Consider the following 15,376-nt stretch of genomic DNA (forward strand, 5'->3'; position numbering starts at 1 on the left):
CCCGCCCCCCGTGGCCCCACCCCGCCCCCCGGCCCCCGCAGCCTCCCGCCGCGGTCCCGGGCACCCTCCCCTCCCCGCCGCCTCCCCCGGCGGCCCCTTACCGTTGCTAGGCAGCGGCCGCCGCCAGCGCTGCGCGGGCGCCAGCACCCGCTCCCACAGCCGCCGGAGCGCGCGCCAGCCCGCGCTCCCGGGCCCCGCCCCCTCCTCTCGCCCCTCTTCGTCGTCGGCGTCGCCGCCTCCCGGGGCCGCGCCGCCCGCCTCCTCCGGCCTGCGCTCGGCCCGCGCCCTCTCCTCCAGCCGCGCCCACAAGTCCGGGTCCACGGCGACCTCCGGGACCCCGCCGCGCGGGAGCGGCGAGGGCGCGCGGCAGAAGGGGCACGTGAGGACGCGGCGCAGGCGCACCACGCGCGCGGCCGCCCCGCCGCCGTCGCCGCGCGCCGCCAGCTCGCGCAGGCACGCGGTGCAGAGCGTGTGGCCGCAGCGGGCGCGCGCCGTCCCGGGCAGGCGGCGGGGCGCGCGGCCCGCGAGGTCGAAGGGCCGGTAGCAGATGCTGCAGTCCAGCTCGCCCCGCTCCGGCACAGACGGCACCCTCGCCAGGAGCTGCATGGTGCGGCCTCGCTGGACGCACCGGGCCGGCCCTGCTCGCGGCTGGCTCGGCTCCCGGGGCGGCCGCCGCGGCCTCTGGCCCCTTTTAGTGGCGAGGGCCCGCCCCTCGAGGCGTCACGCCGCCGTCAGGCCGCTCCCCGCCGCGGCACGCGTGGGGGCGGTGGAGGCGCGAAGCCCGGGATGCCGGCGACGGCCGGGCGGGGTGGGCGGCCCCCGGGGCTGCGCGGCCGAGGCCGGTGGGGGGCGCGCCGCCCCTCGCGCCCTCCGCGCCCTCCTCCGGACCCCCAGCTCCGAGCCGGCGCATCCTGGAGTCTGTGTGCAGAGCTCCAGGCCCGTGCGGCGCCCCGGCCCTCGGCCGCCCGCTGACCGGGACTCCGCAGCCCGCCGGGCGGTTGGGTTAATTGTGCACTCTCCGTTCACAGCCCCCACCCAGGCCCGCCTGAGCCGCTGGCACTGCCCGTTCTGCCCACCCTTTAGTGGCCTCCCGGACATTGGCACGGATGCAGCCTTTAACTCGCATGACTATACACCCCCTCCCTGGGCTCTGGGGAGGCCAGCTTCCCAAACTCATTCTCAAACTGCTCACCTCTCCGCTGACATGTCAGCCTCCGGCGGCAGCTAGATGCCAGGACCCTGGATGGCCCTCCTCCCAGGAATGCTGGGAATCCTTTTCTTCCGGAGTAGCCAGGCCTGGACACCCGCACGCCATACAGATCATGCCCAGCTTGAGCTCTGACTCAGGGGTCTGACTTGCCCCACAGGTATACAGGATATAACGCAGAGCCCGCATTCCCTCGTGGTACCACACCCACCTCCAGCTGCCTCCTCACCCTCCTGCCCCGCACCTGTAGCCCAGGTTCCGCTGTGGAAGGTAATAGTGCAGACTCGACGGCCACATCCTAGGCTCCAGCACTCAGGAGTTGTGACACCCCGAGCAAGTGACCTAACTTCTCTGGGCTGGCTGGTTTCCTCATTTATACAATGTGGGTAATATAGTGTTGAATGAGCTTACAGATGCAAGGTGTTTAGAATAGGGCCTGGCCCACAGAAAACAGGACGTCTTAGCTCCTTTTATCCTGTGCCCCCCCAGCCTGTGTTGTGTTGACTTCTCAAAACCCAACATTTGCAACACCGGTCTCTTTTGGTCAATACAAGCTGGGCTTCTCTGCTCACATGGCGTTCGCTGGCTTTAACAGGCGATGTAGAGCTGGTTTTGTTTTTTAACTAGATTGCTACAACCCTAAAAGATAATCTTTCGTGAGGAGGTATACCATTATTTGAAAAGAGATAGTTCAGAACTTCTGAGTTGTTGTCTTCACGGTCCTGTGGGGGAAGCTATCCACTTACACCAATGATGCTGTCATAATTCAAAGCTTTTTGGCAACTTCTCTTTGGAATGTTGTTCTGAGGTCTCCTCACATCTTCTTTTATTTACTTATTTTAAGATTATTTATTTATTTATTTGAGAGAGAGAGAATGAGCAGGGGGAGGGTCAGAGGGAGAGGGAGAAGCAGACTCCCCACTGCGCAGGAAGCTTTACTCAGGGTTCAATCCCACGACCCTGAGACCCTGAGACACTGAGACCATGAGACCATGACCCGAGCCGAAGGCAGACACTTAACCGACGGAACCACCCAGGCACCCTATCCTCACATCTTTTAATATCTTTGGTTGATGATTACATCTTAAACTTTTAGGGTAGATATGATTATATAAATGCTTCCAAAGTGTTTGACAGCCAAAGCCTCTCTGAGCTCCAGACCTTCCTTTCTTGTCTTCAGGAACCCAAAATGATGATCTCCCTTGTCCCAAGTTGGCACCTCCTCCAGCATTTCTCACCCCTTTCTTTCTTTTTTTTTTTAAGATTTTATTTATTTATTTGACAGAGAGAGACACAGCGAGAGGGGGAACACAAGCAGGGGGAGTGGGAGAGGGAGAAGCAGGCTCCCCGCTGAGCAGGGAGCCCAATGCGGGGCTCGATCCCAGGACCCTGGGACCATGACCTGAGCTGAAGGCAGGTGCTTAAGGACTGAGCCACCCAGGCGCCCCTCTAATAAATAAAATCTTAACAACTGAGCCACCCAGGCGCCCCTCCCACCTCTTTCTTTACCCAGCTCCAGAAACAAAGCAGTCATCCATGACCCCTCTTCCCCCGCCACTGTCACCTTCCTTTACCAACTTCTCAGCAAGCCCTGTTCATTTTGCCTCCTAAATGTCTCCCTGATCCACCTACTTTTGTCCACCTTCAGTACACCACCCCAGTCCAGGCTGCCGCCATCTCTTGCTTAGACCCTGGTAGGAGCCTCTTCACCAGATCACCAGTGATCTTTCCAGATCTCAAGCCCAACCAGGTCCTACCACAACCATTTCCATTCCTGTTTAAAATCTTTTGGGCGCCTGGGTGGCTCAGTTGGTTAAGCGACTGCCTTCGGCTCAGGTCATGATCCTGGAGTCCCGGGATCGAGTCCCACGTCGGGCTCCCTGCTCGGCGGGGAGTCTGCTTCTCCCTCTCCCGCTCCTCCCTCTTGTGCTCTCTCTCTCTCAAATAAATAAATAAAATCTTTAAAAAAAAAAAAACTCCTTATAAAAAAAAAATCTTTTAATGTGAGGGGCACCTGGGTGGCTCAGTCGTTGGGCATCTGCCTTCAGCTCAGGTCATGGTCCCAGGGTCCTGGGATCGAGCCCCGCATCGGGCTCCCTGCTCGGCCGGAAGCCTGCTTCTCCCTCTCCCACTCCCCCTGCTTGTGTTCCCTCTCTCGCTGTGTATCTCTCTGTCAAATAAATAAATAAAATCTTAAAAATAAAATAAAGTATTTTAATGTGGTGATAGTTTAGTAGCCCCAAATTCCTATGCCAAAGGACTTTGCTGCTTCTCCCATCAAAAATTGGGGTCTGTTTCCCTATTCCTGGAATCTGGGCTCACCTTGTGACTTCCTGTGACTAATAGAAAGTGGCAGAAGTGACGTTGTGTGAGTTCTGGGGCATGGTCTGTCAGAGGCCTTGCAGCTTCTGCCTTCATCCCTTGGGATCCTGCCCTGAGTCTATTATGTAAGGGAATTTACCAGCAGATGAGGCTACATGGAGAATGGAGGAGTCCCAGCCAATGGCCAAATGTAGCAGTGAGACCACTGATGCTCCCGCTCAGCTGACCTGCCCGCTCAATCCAGCCACACGTGTGAGCCCAGGTGAAAAGAGCAGGGGAACCAGCCAAACCACAGAATAATGGGGGTAAAAATAAAATTTTAAAAAGTTGTTTCGAGCCACTAAATTGGGGGGGTGTATGTATCACTGAACAACAGATATGGACGGTTTCCTATTGCCCTTAGGATAAAGATAATATTCCAAAGTGCCCGATAAGGTCTTGTATGTTCTGAACTCATGTCTCCCATTCTGCTTCCATGCTCTCTTTGGACCCTCTAGCTTTGAGAACTTTGGTTTGCGTGTTCCCTTCTGCACGCTTCCCCTAGCCCTCTTGCTTTCACCTTATTAACACCTGCTGATCCTTCACCACTGAGTGCAGCCTCACCTTTCAGATACCACTGTAGACTTGGTAGCAACCCGTCCTTGTCTCTGGACTTTGGACACCTGCAATTTATGTTTGTTTGCTGGTTATTTGTTTGTCTTTCTCATCTGGAAACTCCACAGAGGTTGTTCTGAGTCTGGTTTTGTTCACAACTGTATCCCCGTACCATAGTGGGACTCGATAAATAAATACTTGTTAAGTTAATGAATGAGGTGGGTGATAAATACAGTAAATGAGGTGTGGCAATGAAGGAAGGTTTCTTACGAGGGCTTTACAAACAGCCTCAGAAGATAATTCCTAAGAGGACTTTTTTTTTTTTTTAATGTTTTGAGCAAGGGGGGAGACATTTCTATTAAAATAAAGGAGTCCTCCAAAGTAACCATTTAAAGAGAATACTATTTTGAATTTATGAAGTCTTGTATGTTTGTTACAGAATAACTAACCATAGTTTAGTCATATATTTTACCTCCTTGTTTCCTCCACAGTCTTGCAAAACGAGTGGGAGATGTTAGGAGTGGATGTAACTATTCATTAGTTGATCCGGTTGGTTGCTAGCCAGCTGCTGACTTTTCTCTTTTTGGAAATTGGTTTTAGGCTGCTTTCTCAGCTTCAGGATCGAGGAAGGGTGAGGAGATGGGGAGGTTGTATTTTAAGGAAGGCAGAGTTCATCCTCCCCTGTCTTGTGATCTTTAAAGGTTGTAGCTTTCCACCCACTTTGTGTCCCAGGGAAATCAGAGTCCTTTGGGGAAGATTAGGGATCGTATCCGACATAATCACATTTGAGTCTGCTTTTCTGCTTCCATTTTTCCTTAATGATAACTCCTTTCCCTCCCCCCAAGCCCCGCATCATCTCCACCATAGGCCAGTTTTCATCTTACCTCTCCTTCCCCAAATCCCAACGCCTCAACCTCGCATCAGCCCCTCCCACTCGGCCACAGCAAAACCACCGAGAGAGTGCTTTGGTCTACGTGTGGGTATCAGGAAAAGGGAAATGAGAAGTACAGGAACAAGAAGTGTGGCTAATGTAACTTGAAGCAAAACAAAGGCAAGAGTGTCAGAGGGAGGAATAACAAAATCATGAAGCCAGATCTCTGGGCTCTGAGGGGTGCGGTGACGGAAGGAAGGAAGAAAACCGGGGACTGGGGTATCCGGGGACCTGGGTCCTCAGTGAGGGCGGTGACTGGCAGTGACTAGCAGCACGATGCCTTGGTCAGTGGAGAGAAAGCTAGCGCTGGAGCTTTCTAATGGCAGGGAGCTAGACCCAGGGCCAGATATCTGAGACTGAGCTCCTACCCTCCCAACCCCTGCAATTTCAGACACCGGGAGTGAGGATCAAGCTGAGATTTTATTTGCAGTTCCCTGGGAGACGTCTTACAGAAGAGGGGCCGGCATTATTGCTTTAAGATTATTGCCAGGAGGAAGACTGCAGCCCTCCACTGCTAGGTCGGAGATCCTGCTCCAGGCTCAAAAGTCTATCCCCAGACATTTTCAGTCCAGCCCCAGGTCTCCACCGTGGCCTAAAGGCTGTCACCGTGTCCTGCAAAGCACAGCCCAGCTTTTCCCCAAGGCCGCCCCAACCGCTTTGCCAGCACATTTCCCTTTACCCGCGTCAGTGCTGTGTCACTGCGTTCTCCGCGCCCCCCACCCCCTTCCTTGCAAGGACAAAGTATTGACACTTTTTTATTTAAGCGCCCCTCCACCTTCTGCTGGGAGGCAGGGTCCTCCAAGGCTACCATTTACTTCCTGCCAGGACCAGCCTGGCTTCCTTTGTACCGAATAAAAGCCCCGGTGCCTTTGTCCCAGATGACGTCACTACTCCCTTCTTATTAGGTTATGACCCCTTGATGACATCTCAAGGGCCACTTTTGAGGTAACGTGCATGCTTCCTGTATCTGCCCTGGTTTTTTGCTTTCCTCTGGGCCTCGGCGATTAGGGGAAGAGAGACCAAGGGGCAGAGAGGGGCCGGCCCGGTGGCTCATGCCCGGGATTAGCACGAAGGCCCGGGGGAGCGCACGGAGGGGGGCGGCGCACTACTTTCCCTCTCGAGCCCCACTGCGGGAGGATATATGGCTTTGTTCATGCGCGTCGCCACTCGAAGCCGGGACTCGTTAGTGGGCGGGGCCTCGCCGGCTGCGGCCGCGGCGGGGAGGGATCCGGGGCGGGAGGGAGGCGGGGGCGGCCGGCCCGGTGTGGGTCCCTGCGCCCCCGACGGACTATTTCTTGGAAGGCGGCTTGTTCCCCAGAAGCCCGTCTATCTCCATCACCGTCTGCGGCGTCAGCTGGCTCAGCACCTGGCGGGCAAGGCGGTGGTGGAGGGGACAGTACGCGCTGGCTCACCCGAGAAGGGCATGGGGTTCGGGGGCCAGGGAGGGGAGCAGCGCAGCGGGGCCAGGTGGCGGGAAAAGAGCCTCCCCTTGTCGCCCCGGGACCTCTCCTCTGCGGAGTGAGGGGACTCCGTAGTGGCTGACCTCCCAAGCCCATTCCGGGTGGGACAGCCGGGGAAGGGCGCAGAGATGGGCTCTGCCGCTGAGTCCCCAGCTCACCTGCAGGGCTCCCAGGTGTTCCAGCAGCTGCGCTGCACTCGACACCCCCAGCAAGACCGAGCTGACACCCTCGCTGCGGAGACACCACGCTGGGGCCAGAGGAGAGAAGAAAGAGAACTGAGGGGAACACCCACAGTTCAGCGCCCACACTTGAGGAGTGTCTCTGAGGAAGAGGGTCCTCCCTAGGGACAAACCAGTCTTGGGTTTGGGGGTGTCTGGGCAGGAGGGGAGGGCCCCCCGCGGGGTCCAGGGCTGGCGGTGGCTCACCAATAGCAAGCTGCGCCACAGTGCAGCCCAGCTGGTGAGCCATGGGAAGAAGGTCCATGACTTTGGCTTGTGGCTGCTTCCTGCCAGCCTCACTCTGCACTTTGTCCTTGAGCCACTGGTAGCCCTGGAGGCCAAGGTGAATCAGCACCGCCCGGATCTGCCCAGAAGGCCCAGTGCTGCCATCCTGAGCCCCCAGATCTCACCTTGATGGTGGCCCTGCAGGTATCTGGGACTCGCCCATCATACTTGCTAGTGATGAGGCCACAGGCCAGAGGGGACCAGGTGACTGAGCCAACACCTGAGGGCAAGAGGATTGGATGTGGGGATAGGAATCTAGGTGACGGATTGGCCAAGGGAAAGGTAGGGATGGGGGCTGCGAACCAATCTTGTGGTAGAGCTCTGGCAGCTGCATCTCCCCCTTCTCTCTCTGAAACAGATGGTGCTCGGCTTGCTCACACACTGGAGGAATCAGATTGAACTGTCTGGCCATGGAGTAGGCCTCCTGGGTGGGGCGGGGAAGAGACGGGGGGCGGGGGGGGTCAGAGCACTCTTCCCACTTTCTTCCACTCTCCCTCCTCCAGTAGAGTGGGTTTTGGGGTGGCCATGTGAAAAGGGGGGACCGGTCGTGGGATAGCGGGAGGAAGGGGGGGTGGCACACTCACCATGATTTCTGCAGCTCCCCACCGGGATGTCCCCCAGTAGAGGGCCAGGCCCTGGTTAATGACATAGGTCATAGCTCGCACAATCTCTAGGCACACGGGAGAGAGAGAGAAGCTCCCTGTCAGACCCCGGACATCCAGGGCTCCAGATCTGTGGATCTCGGCCTGCCCCACCAAGAACCCCGGGCATCTCTGTGTAATCAGAGAGATTGGTATCTGCCCTTCACCTCCCTCCCTGTCCAAGACCTGGGATCTGAGCCTCCACTGTGGAGGTTGGGAGGCCTCGCGAGCAGGGGCCGGCTTCCTGCTGAGAGTTTGAGGATTTGCCATTTTGAAGGATGGCCGGGGTGGGGTGCTGCTTTTACCCTCCATGGGACTATTGGGGTCTGAGCGATTGGCGAAGACGATGTCCACGTATCCCAACTGGAGGCGCTCCAGGGATCCTTGCAAGCCTGGGGGATGGGTGGGGGGAGGAAGGTAAGTACTTCAGCTTCCCTTTGCTCGGGATTCAGACATTACCCCCTTGCCATGGCCGCCGAACTCCCGGCTCCCCTATGCAGAGCCTCCAACTCAAAGGTTCAGAGGACGTTCCCAACTCTTCTGGCTTCTGTACCCAGCCGCTGTTCCCAGTCCCTCTCACCCTCGATGATGTGTTTGCGGCTCAAGCCTCGTTCGGTTTCTGCCCTGCAGGAAAAGGGAAGTCAAAGATGAGGTGTGACAAAGACAGGGGAACAGGGCTGGCCTGGCGCCACGAGGTACTGGGATAGCACGGGTCCTCAGGGGCAGGCTGCAGACCTGGGGTGGCAGCCATACCCACACCTCTCCCATGCACCTTCACACGTTCTCTGTAGCTCTCCCCAAATAGAGTGTGGCAGCCACTTACTGTCCTCCCCAAAAAATCTTGGTGGTGATGACATAGCTTGATCTCCTGGAAAAAGAGAAAAAGAGAAGCAAGAAAAGGGATTTGGGATGACCATTTCCCCAGCAACCCCTCCAAACACAGTCTCACCTCCATCCTTTGCTCTTGAGTATGTTGCCTAGGGTTCTTTCAGCCCTGGAAGAAAGACGATGTCCGAAACACTGACCCTTCCAAGGTGGATCAGTTCCTTCCCCTCCTCCCCACCTTTCCCTTCAACCCATTTCCTCTCTAGTAAAGCAGACCACAGACCAGGAGCCCATTAGGCTGTCAGCCTCATCCTGGACAAAATCAAGAAAGGCTCCCAGAACTTGGGGTGTGATCATACACTTTTCATTCATCGGGCAAATATCAATTGTACATCAACTACGTACCAAGCTTTGTTCAGGGTGTCGAAGGGATAGAATATGAGGGGACAGGGACAGACTAGTGAAGTGGGGAGGACACCCGTTGTCTGCTCTGGTTCCAACCATCTGCATAGCCCTCCCCCTTCTTTGAGTCTCTGCAAAATCCTACCCATCTTCCAAAGCTTAGCTTGGATTCTGCTTCATTTTATTGAAAATGTTCTCTGATTGCCACAGTCTGTGCTCAGCCCTTCTCCTCACCTTCCATAACTCCCGCTGGCTCAATTCTTTGGCACTTAATGACGCGCTAACCTGTGACAGGTCTTAAGTTGTTACGGCGATGGTTACCGAAGTTTCCCTGTTACTTTTCATATCTCCCTGTGTTTTCGGTTTAACCACTTTGACCGTGAGTTTTGGGAGGGCGTGTTTTCATCCCATGAGCAGTGCCTGCTCTGGGCTAGGCTCTGTGTAGGTACTTAGGTGACATGGACAAGTTCCGTGGAAGGAGGAGCAGCAAACATGGCTACGTAAACCGGTAATTGACAGATGGTGGGTTGGAGGGCAGTACAAAGTGCTTTGGGAGCTGAGGTGGGTGATGACCAACTTGGGGAGCTGGGCAAAGGCTTCTTGGAGGAGCTGACATTGGGCCAAGTCTTTTTTTTTTTTTTTAAAGATTTTATTTATTTATTTGACAGAGAGAGAGATAGCGAGAGCAGGAACACAAGCAGGGGGAGTGGGAGAGGGAGAAGCAGGCTTCCTGCCGAGCAGGGAGTCTGATGTGGGATCGATCCCAGGACCCTGGGATCATGACCTGAGCCGAAGGCAGACGCTTAACAACTGAGCCACCCAGGCGCCCTGGGCCAAGTCTTGAAGATGAGCAGGAGAGTTTGCCAGATGGGACAAGAGGTGGGGGAAGGTCATCCTAGGTTTTGGCTAGGTTTGGGAGGACCCAACGTGAAGCCATGGGTATGCGATCTGTGAAAATTCAGCCTTGTAATCCCCACATTGTGACACATAACTGATGCCCAGGATAGATTTGTTGGCTTTATTTTATTCGGACTGCCTAGAATGCCCTTTGGGCTCTACACTGAAGAAGGACTGATGTTGGGACTACAATTCCCATAGTGCGTCGGGGGCCCATTGGCTGAAAGGTTGGAACTTAGCGTTCACAGAGTTCCCAGGGTTCTCTAGAGGGAAAATAAGAAGCCCTGATGTTCTCTTAGCCTTCCAGATGTAACTTGGCTCTTTCACCCCAGTCCTTACTTCCCCGCTGCGTAGACTTCAGCCGTGTCAAATAGGTTTACACCGTGCTCATAGGCCACTGTCAGCACGTCCTCTGCTGTCTAGAGAGGTGACAGAGATGAAGATCAAGCACTGGCCCCCAGCGACCTCCCTCTGCACTGCAGCCCCACTTGCACCTTGGCCCCGGCCCCACCCTCCAGCCTCAGGCCTGCCATTCCCCGTGCTTGTTGTCCAAACCCCTCTCCGAGTCCACTCCCCTCTTCTCTGGTTCCCTCACACCCCCTCACCCTGCTTCCAGGGCCCATCATTTATACCTTGTCCGAGATTTGAGAACCAAACGTGACCCAGGTGCCTGCGAGAGAGATGCCAGGCATGTGACCACCGTGGGGGGGGGGGGCAAGCCACAAATGCCCCCTCCCTTAAGTCCTCTGCTTTCTAACTCACCTAGGCCAAGACAGGAGACCCGAAGACCAGACTTTCCTAGGTTCCTGCAGGATACAGAAGCAGCAGGAAAGGGTGGAGCGTCCATTAAGGACAGAGATTATCAGCCCCCAGCTCCTCTCCTTCCAGAATCAGAAGCCCTCGGGTAGCTCAGTCCAAAGGAACTAGACCCAGTGGGCCTACTGAGTTGGGCAGTACTATGCCCCGAGCCTAGGCGACTCTGGAGACAACATCCAGGGCCTCTGTGGCTGCCTGGTTTGTGTTTCTCCTGGTGGGGTCTCATCTGTGTTTGAGTCATCTCTGGGATGTGTGGAGTTTGGGGTCTGGAGGAATGTGACAGGCCGATGGTGATGAGTTTGTGGAAACAGACCCGCAGATAAAGAATGCTATACTGAAGGGCAGACACCGCGGTGGGAGTGGGTAAACCAAGTCAGGTTTAGGCACTCAGGCAGGCAGGGGTCCTTGGACAGGGGAGGCAGATGGGCCCTCAAAACGCAGGTAGGACACCTGAGTGGGGAGTATGACAGGAAAGGCCAGTTCTCCCTCTTCCTCTGTAGGCTCCCTCCACTCCTGTGGGCTTGTGGAGTCTGTCTCTGACCCAGAGAGCCCCCTCCTCCCAAGGTCTCCTCACCCAGGTAGTTGGCTCAGCTTCTCAGTCAGAGCCAGCACATGGAGGAGATCAAATTTCTCAAGTGACAAGAGTCAGGTCCGATCAGTACCCTCTGCTCACTCCCAAGTAGGAGCCCCTCCCTCCTTCTCTTATGCAAGTTCTGAGAGCCCAGCAGTTCTCTGAGAAAGTCGGTTACAATTCAGTCTACTTTCTCCACCAGGCCCCTGTCTGTCCCTCAGCATGGGGTTGAGATATGTGGTCCATGCTTCCAAGAGCCCCACTCGCCTCCCCACCAAGAAAGGTTGCAGGAGACCCGGCCCTTGGGGCAGGTGAGGGCAGTATCTGGGTCAGGCATCCTGAGCTGGCCAGAGTGAGAAGCCGTTTCCTTCCCACCTGCACCCCCCCTTCCCAGGACACCGACCCAAGGACACTCCATCCCAGAGGGGGCCCAGCCTGGAGATCCGTGCATCCCTGGCCCTCCTGGGGATAAGGAGGGAAGCTCAGGAGCACCACCTGGCTCTGACAGGACCGGTCAACCTTGGCGAAGTTGATTTTCTCCTAGTCAGGGGTATGGACGGAGACAAAGAGCGGAACCAAGTAAGGGAGTATCCCGGTGATGGAAAGAAGAGATGGGATGAGCTAGAACCTTCTTAGCGAAGATTGAGGGGGTCCTGGCGGCATCCCAGGAAGCCTCAGGGGTCAGGAAAGGGGAGCAGATGGGGTGGGCTGCCTGGCCACCCCCATACCTGTATTTCATGCCAGTGCGTCTGCCGGTGCTCTCTCGGAGGGCCCCAGCGGGCGCTGGGGGTCGGGGGACCAGTGCGGCCCGGGCCTTGGGGCCCGACCCTCCTCCCCCCGGAGGATTCCCATGCCCCCCGCCGACCGGCCCGCCATTACCGCCCCCGGGGCCCGGCCGGGGTCCGCACAGACGGTCCTCACTGCTCCGGCTGCGAAGGTTCTGCTCGGTACACGCGATAGACACCTGCATGCCAACTGGCCAGGGCGGGGAGGGGGCTTCGAGGGGGCGGGAGGAGTTGGGAACAGGGAAGCCCCGGCGCGGACCGCGGGGGGGTGCAGTGGCGCGAGCCCTGGGAGAGCGGGAATGCTGAGCAGGCTGCGGCGGAAGCCGCCAGGCAGGATCGGGCCCGCGGGGACCGGCTCCTGGAGGTCGCGGGGTTTGCGGCGGGAGGGGAGAAGCGCGGGGGGCGGCACGAGTGCAGAGATTCGGATACGGGGTCCCTGGCGCGGGGAGGAGGAGGGAGAAATGGGTGAGGGCAAAGGTCGAGGGCGGTCCTCGGAGGATAGGGACCTAGGGACCAGGGCTGGTGGTGGAAGAGAAATGCCACCTCAGCCCAAACCGCAGCGGGACCGCTAGGCTCCCAGCAGCGTCGGCAGCGGGCCCAGATCATCAACATGCAGGCACCGCCCGCCTCCCAGCCAAACACGCCGCTCATCTGCATAAGCCCCGCCCCCGAAGGCTCCGCAGCTTGAATATTGTGTGTTTGGAGAAGCCGGGAGGGCAGAACCTGGGAGGGTGATTATCATACCCCCTGGGACCCGCAGCACGTCGGTCTTCCTCCAGTAACGTGGTTTTCAATGGGGGGGATTATTTTGTCCCCTAGGAGGTCATGTGGCAAGGTCTGGCGACATTTTTGACTGTCACGACTGGGATTGGGGATGCAGATGGTCTATCAGCAGCTCGTGAGTGGCGGCCAGGACAAAACGCTGGACAGCTCCCCCGGCCCCCAAAATGTCAATGCAGACGGTCCCTAGTTATGGTTTGACTTACAATTTTTTAAATCTTTTTGATGGTGCAAAAGCGATAGACATTCAGTAGAAACCGTACTTTGAATTTTGTCCTGGGCTAGCAATATACTGTATGATACCTTCTGATGCTGGGCAGTGGCAGGGAGTCTCAGCCCCCAGTAAGCCCCTGGATCCCGAGTGTAAACCACCAATACACTTACAACCATACTGGTTTTTTTTTTTTTTTTTTTTTTTTACTCTCAGTATTCAATAAATCACATGACATATTCAACACTTCATTATAAAATAGGCTTCGTGTTAGATGATTTTGCCCAACCGTGGACGAATGTAGTATTCTGAGCACATTTGAGGTAGGCTAGGCTAAGCTATAATGGTTGGTAGATCAGGTGAATTAAATGCATTTTCGACTTATATTTTCAACTGACGATGGGTTTATCTGGACCCAACCCCATTGTGAGTGGAGTAAGATCTGTCATTGTTGAGAAGCCCATGGACAAAGCCTCTTTACAGGCTCACGGGATGTGGCCACCCTGGTTCATGCCTTCGTGAGTGGGGCAGGACCCCGACGGACCACCCAAACTGACAAACTAACACGGTTAGGCTGCAGAGGGTGACAAAAAGTTTATTCTGTACTTTTGCAGCATCAGGTAGGGGATAAAACTGGCGATGGCCTGGTCTGGAGGTGTAGGGATTCCTGGAGGCTTCCTTCCTCGGACGGGGAGGGCACCAGGGTGGGCTTTAGGCTGTTGCCCTGGGAGGGCTGCTGGGGAACAGGAGGGGGTAGAGGGGCATGCAGTGGGGGCCTTCATATGAAACAGGTTAGGAAGGGCCCCAGGCAGACAGGGAGTCTCCTGAGGGGTGAGGTAGGGTGCTTCCTTCAGCCAGCCCGGGCAGAGAAGAAAGGCAGAGAGCGGATGTAGGAGTCCAGCCGGGAGCGGAAGAGCTCACTTTGCACAGTTTGGCCCAGTGGGCACAAGGGATTCTTCACCACCAGCTCCACATACAGCTACAGAGGGGAAGGGTGTTAGAGCCAGGCTTTGGACACTTCTTGTTTTCAACCCCAAACCTAGTGTGACCTCAGGGGTGTGCGAATGCACAAGGATCAAGGGCTGGGAGGCAAGCCTCCCTGAGGAGAAAGTGGTGGTGTTTCAGAACCTAAAGAGTCCTGAGAAAACTCTTGACTTAACAGAGCTATGGTACAGTAGGATTAGGGCAGGGAAGCTCAAGGTGTCTTGAGGCTCTAAGTGACCATGGCTGTGGAGGAGCTTTTGGGGAGGGAAGGGTCCCAGCAGCTGGCACTGACCGCACTGTAGATATGATGCAGCACATCTCGGATGGGTCCGACGCCCAAGTCAGTATTCATGACAACCTTGATCCCAGTGGGCGTCTCGTAGTAATGGAGTTTGTAACGGCTAGTTTGGAAGGCCAGGAAGCCATCCTTCCTGCAGAGATGAGGACATTAAGGAACGGGAGCATAATCTCTTCCACAGAGATACTTCCGATCCTGTCTAGGTCGACTCCCTAAACATCGTTCACAGGAGCCTGATTTAGTAAGACACCTCCCACCTCCACTCCTCAATTTAGCCCCCGCACCCAACCTCTCTACCTTCAGATCTTCCCCTTCGCCGCTCAGGCCAGCCCCAGCACTCTCGCTCCAGACTCAGCCTCTCTCTGTCTGTCTCCTTCCCCTCCCTTGGGGGCCAATGTCTCTTCCACTCCACAAAGTCTCCCCCGCCCCCCAAATTCCCAAGGCTAGCCCTCCTTCCCTCGGCATCCCTCCTGACTCAGCGTACATGTCTAGCGGGGACATCTTGCTGACAAAGGAGCGGATAGAGAAGAGCATCCCGTACATCAGCTTGTACTCCTGGAGGGAGAGGGACAGAGTTAGCTCTTGGTTGTTGAAGGAGACGGGATAGGGGTGGGAACCAGACGGGGTTTGGATAGGAAGGGCTGGGCTGGGACCATGTGCGTTTGAGATGCGAGGTCACCCGGACTGCGCGGGGCCCTCTCGTCACCTCTTCTTTGGGGATCCCCGCTTGCTTCTTGCGGTGCCACTCGCTGTAATGAAGGCACACTCCATTCCGGTCAAACAGGTACAGGTTGTGAACAGTCATCTGCAGGGCAGAGAGCGTTGAGCCTCGCTCCGAGACCGCCCACGCTCCGGGGGCTCCAGTTCCGGGCCCCTGGCTCCCCCGACCCGGCAGCAACCCCTCCCCCGGACTCACCGGAACTGCTCCTGGGGCTCGTCACCAGATACTTCCGGTTTCCTCGGAGCCCCGCCCCACCGGCTCCTCAAACTGCCGTGGTGGGACAATAACTCCGCCCCATGCCTCCCTCAGCCAATCCGTGCCGCCGGCGCCGCGCACGCGCGTCTTGGGCTCCCGGGCTCCAGAAGCTGTCTGGGCGCCTGCGAGGGAGAGCGCGGGGCTGGTGACGTCATCTGGGCGAGCGAGGCGGG

General features: G+C 56.7%; 3 protein-coding genes across 4 annotated transcripts in view; all 3 read right to left on the minus strand.

Annotated features, from left to right (window-relative positions):
* RNF227 (ring finger protein 227) overlaps positions 1 to 606 on the minus strand; it is a 1,972-nt gene extending 1,366 nt beyond the window's left edge. Inside the window, exon 1 of the mRNA XM_034989811.1 lies at positions 102 to 606. Coding sequence (XP_034845702.1) covers positions 102 to 606 — 505 coding nt within the window. The remainder of the gene's footprint in view (positions 1 to 101) is intronic.
* Positions 607 to 6,342: 5,736 nt separating this feature from the next.
* On the minus strand, positions 6,343 to 12,165 carry KCNAB3 (potassium voltage-gated channel subfamily A regulatory beta subunit 3). 2 transcript variants are annotated; one of them, XM_034989813.1, is made up of 14 exons: positions 11,898 to 12,165; positions 10,545 to 10,588; positions 10,415 to 10,452; positions 10,122 to 10,201; positions 8,608 to 8,652; positions 8,482 to 8,526; positions 8,239 to 8,282; positions 7,964 to 8,050; positions 7,602 to 7,687; positions 7,321 to 7,441; positions 7,143 to 7,237; positions 6,940 to 7,063; positions 6,673 to 6,761; positions 6,343 to 6,420 (listed from the first exon to the last, which is right to left on the minus strand). In XM_034989813.1, exons 1-14 carry the CDS (start codon positions 12,137 to 12,139, stop codon positions 6,343 to 6,345), a joined length of 1,218 nt encoding a protein of 405 aa, XP_034845704.1. In that variant the 5' UTR covers positions 12,140 to 12,165. The 2 variants fall into 2 exon arrangements, with proteins under 2 accessions (XP_034845704.1, XP_034845703.1); XM_034989812.1 differs by lacking the exon at positions 11,898 to 12,165 and having other exon boundaries at positions 7,602 to 8,050; positions 10,545 to 11,453.
* Positions 12,166 to 13,528: 1,363 nt separating this feature from the next.
* TRAPPC1 (trafficking protein particle complex 1) lies at positions 13,529 to 15,221 on the minus strand. Its single transcript, XM_034989814.1, has 5 exons — positions 15,144 to 15,221; positions 14,934 to 15,032; positions 14,712 to 14,782; positions 14,222 to 14,360; positions 13,529 to 13,924 (listed from the first exon to the last, which is right to left on the minus strand). Exons 2-5 carry the CDS (start codon positions 15,030 to 15,032, stop codon positions 13,796 to 13,798), a joined length of 438 nt encoding a protein of 145 aa, XP_034845705.1. The 5' UTR covers positions 15,144 to 15,221; the 3' UTR covers positions 13,529 to 13,795.
* Between the last annotated feature and the right edge of the window lie 155 nt (positions 15,222 to 15,376).

The sequence above is a fragment of the Mirounga leonina genome, unplaced genomic scaffold (genome assembly GCF_011800145.1).
Source record: "Mirounga leonina isolate KUSES-001 unplaced genomic scaffold, KU_Mleo_1.0 Mir_488, whole genome shotgun sequence".
In the NCBI taxonomy this organism is placed as follows: domain Eukaryota; kingdom Metazoa; phylum Chordata; class Mammalia; order Carnivora; family Phocidae; genus Mirounga; species Mirounga leonina.

Excerpts from the sequence above, each read along its gene's own strand:
- KCNAB3 (XM_034989812.1), bottom strand. The coding sequence starts at position 10,629 with ATGGACGCTCCACCCTTTCCTGCTGCTTCTGTATCCTGCAGGAACCTA. Across the intron at positions 8,527-8,607 it reads CTCAAGAGCAAAGGATGGAG|GAGATCAAGCTATGTCATCA; the intron begins GTGAGACTGTGT and ends CTCTTTTTCCAG. Across the intron at positions 8,051-8,238 it reads CCGCAAACACATCATCGAGG|GCTTGCAAGGATCCCTGGAG; the intron begins GTGAGAGGGACT and ends CCCATCCCCCAG.
- TRAPPC1 (XM_034989814.1), bottom strand. The coding sequence starts at position 15,032 with ATGACTGTTCACAACCTGTACCTGTTTGACCGGAATGGAGTGTGCCTT. Across the intron at positions 14,783-14,933 it reads CGGGGATCCCCAAAGAAGAG|GAGTACAAGCTGATGTACGG; the intron begins GTGACGAGAGGG and ends CTCTCCCTCCAG. Across the intron at positions 13,925-14,221 it reads TGCATCATATCTACAGTGCG|CTGTATGTGGAGCTGGTGGT; the intron begins GTCAGTGCCAGC and ends TCCCCTCTGTAG.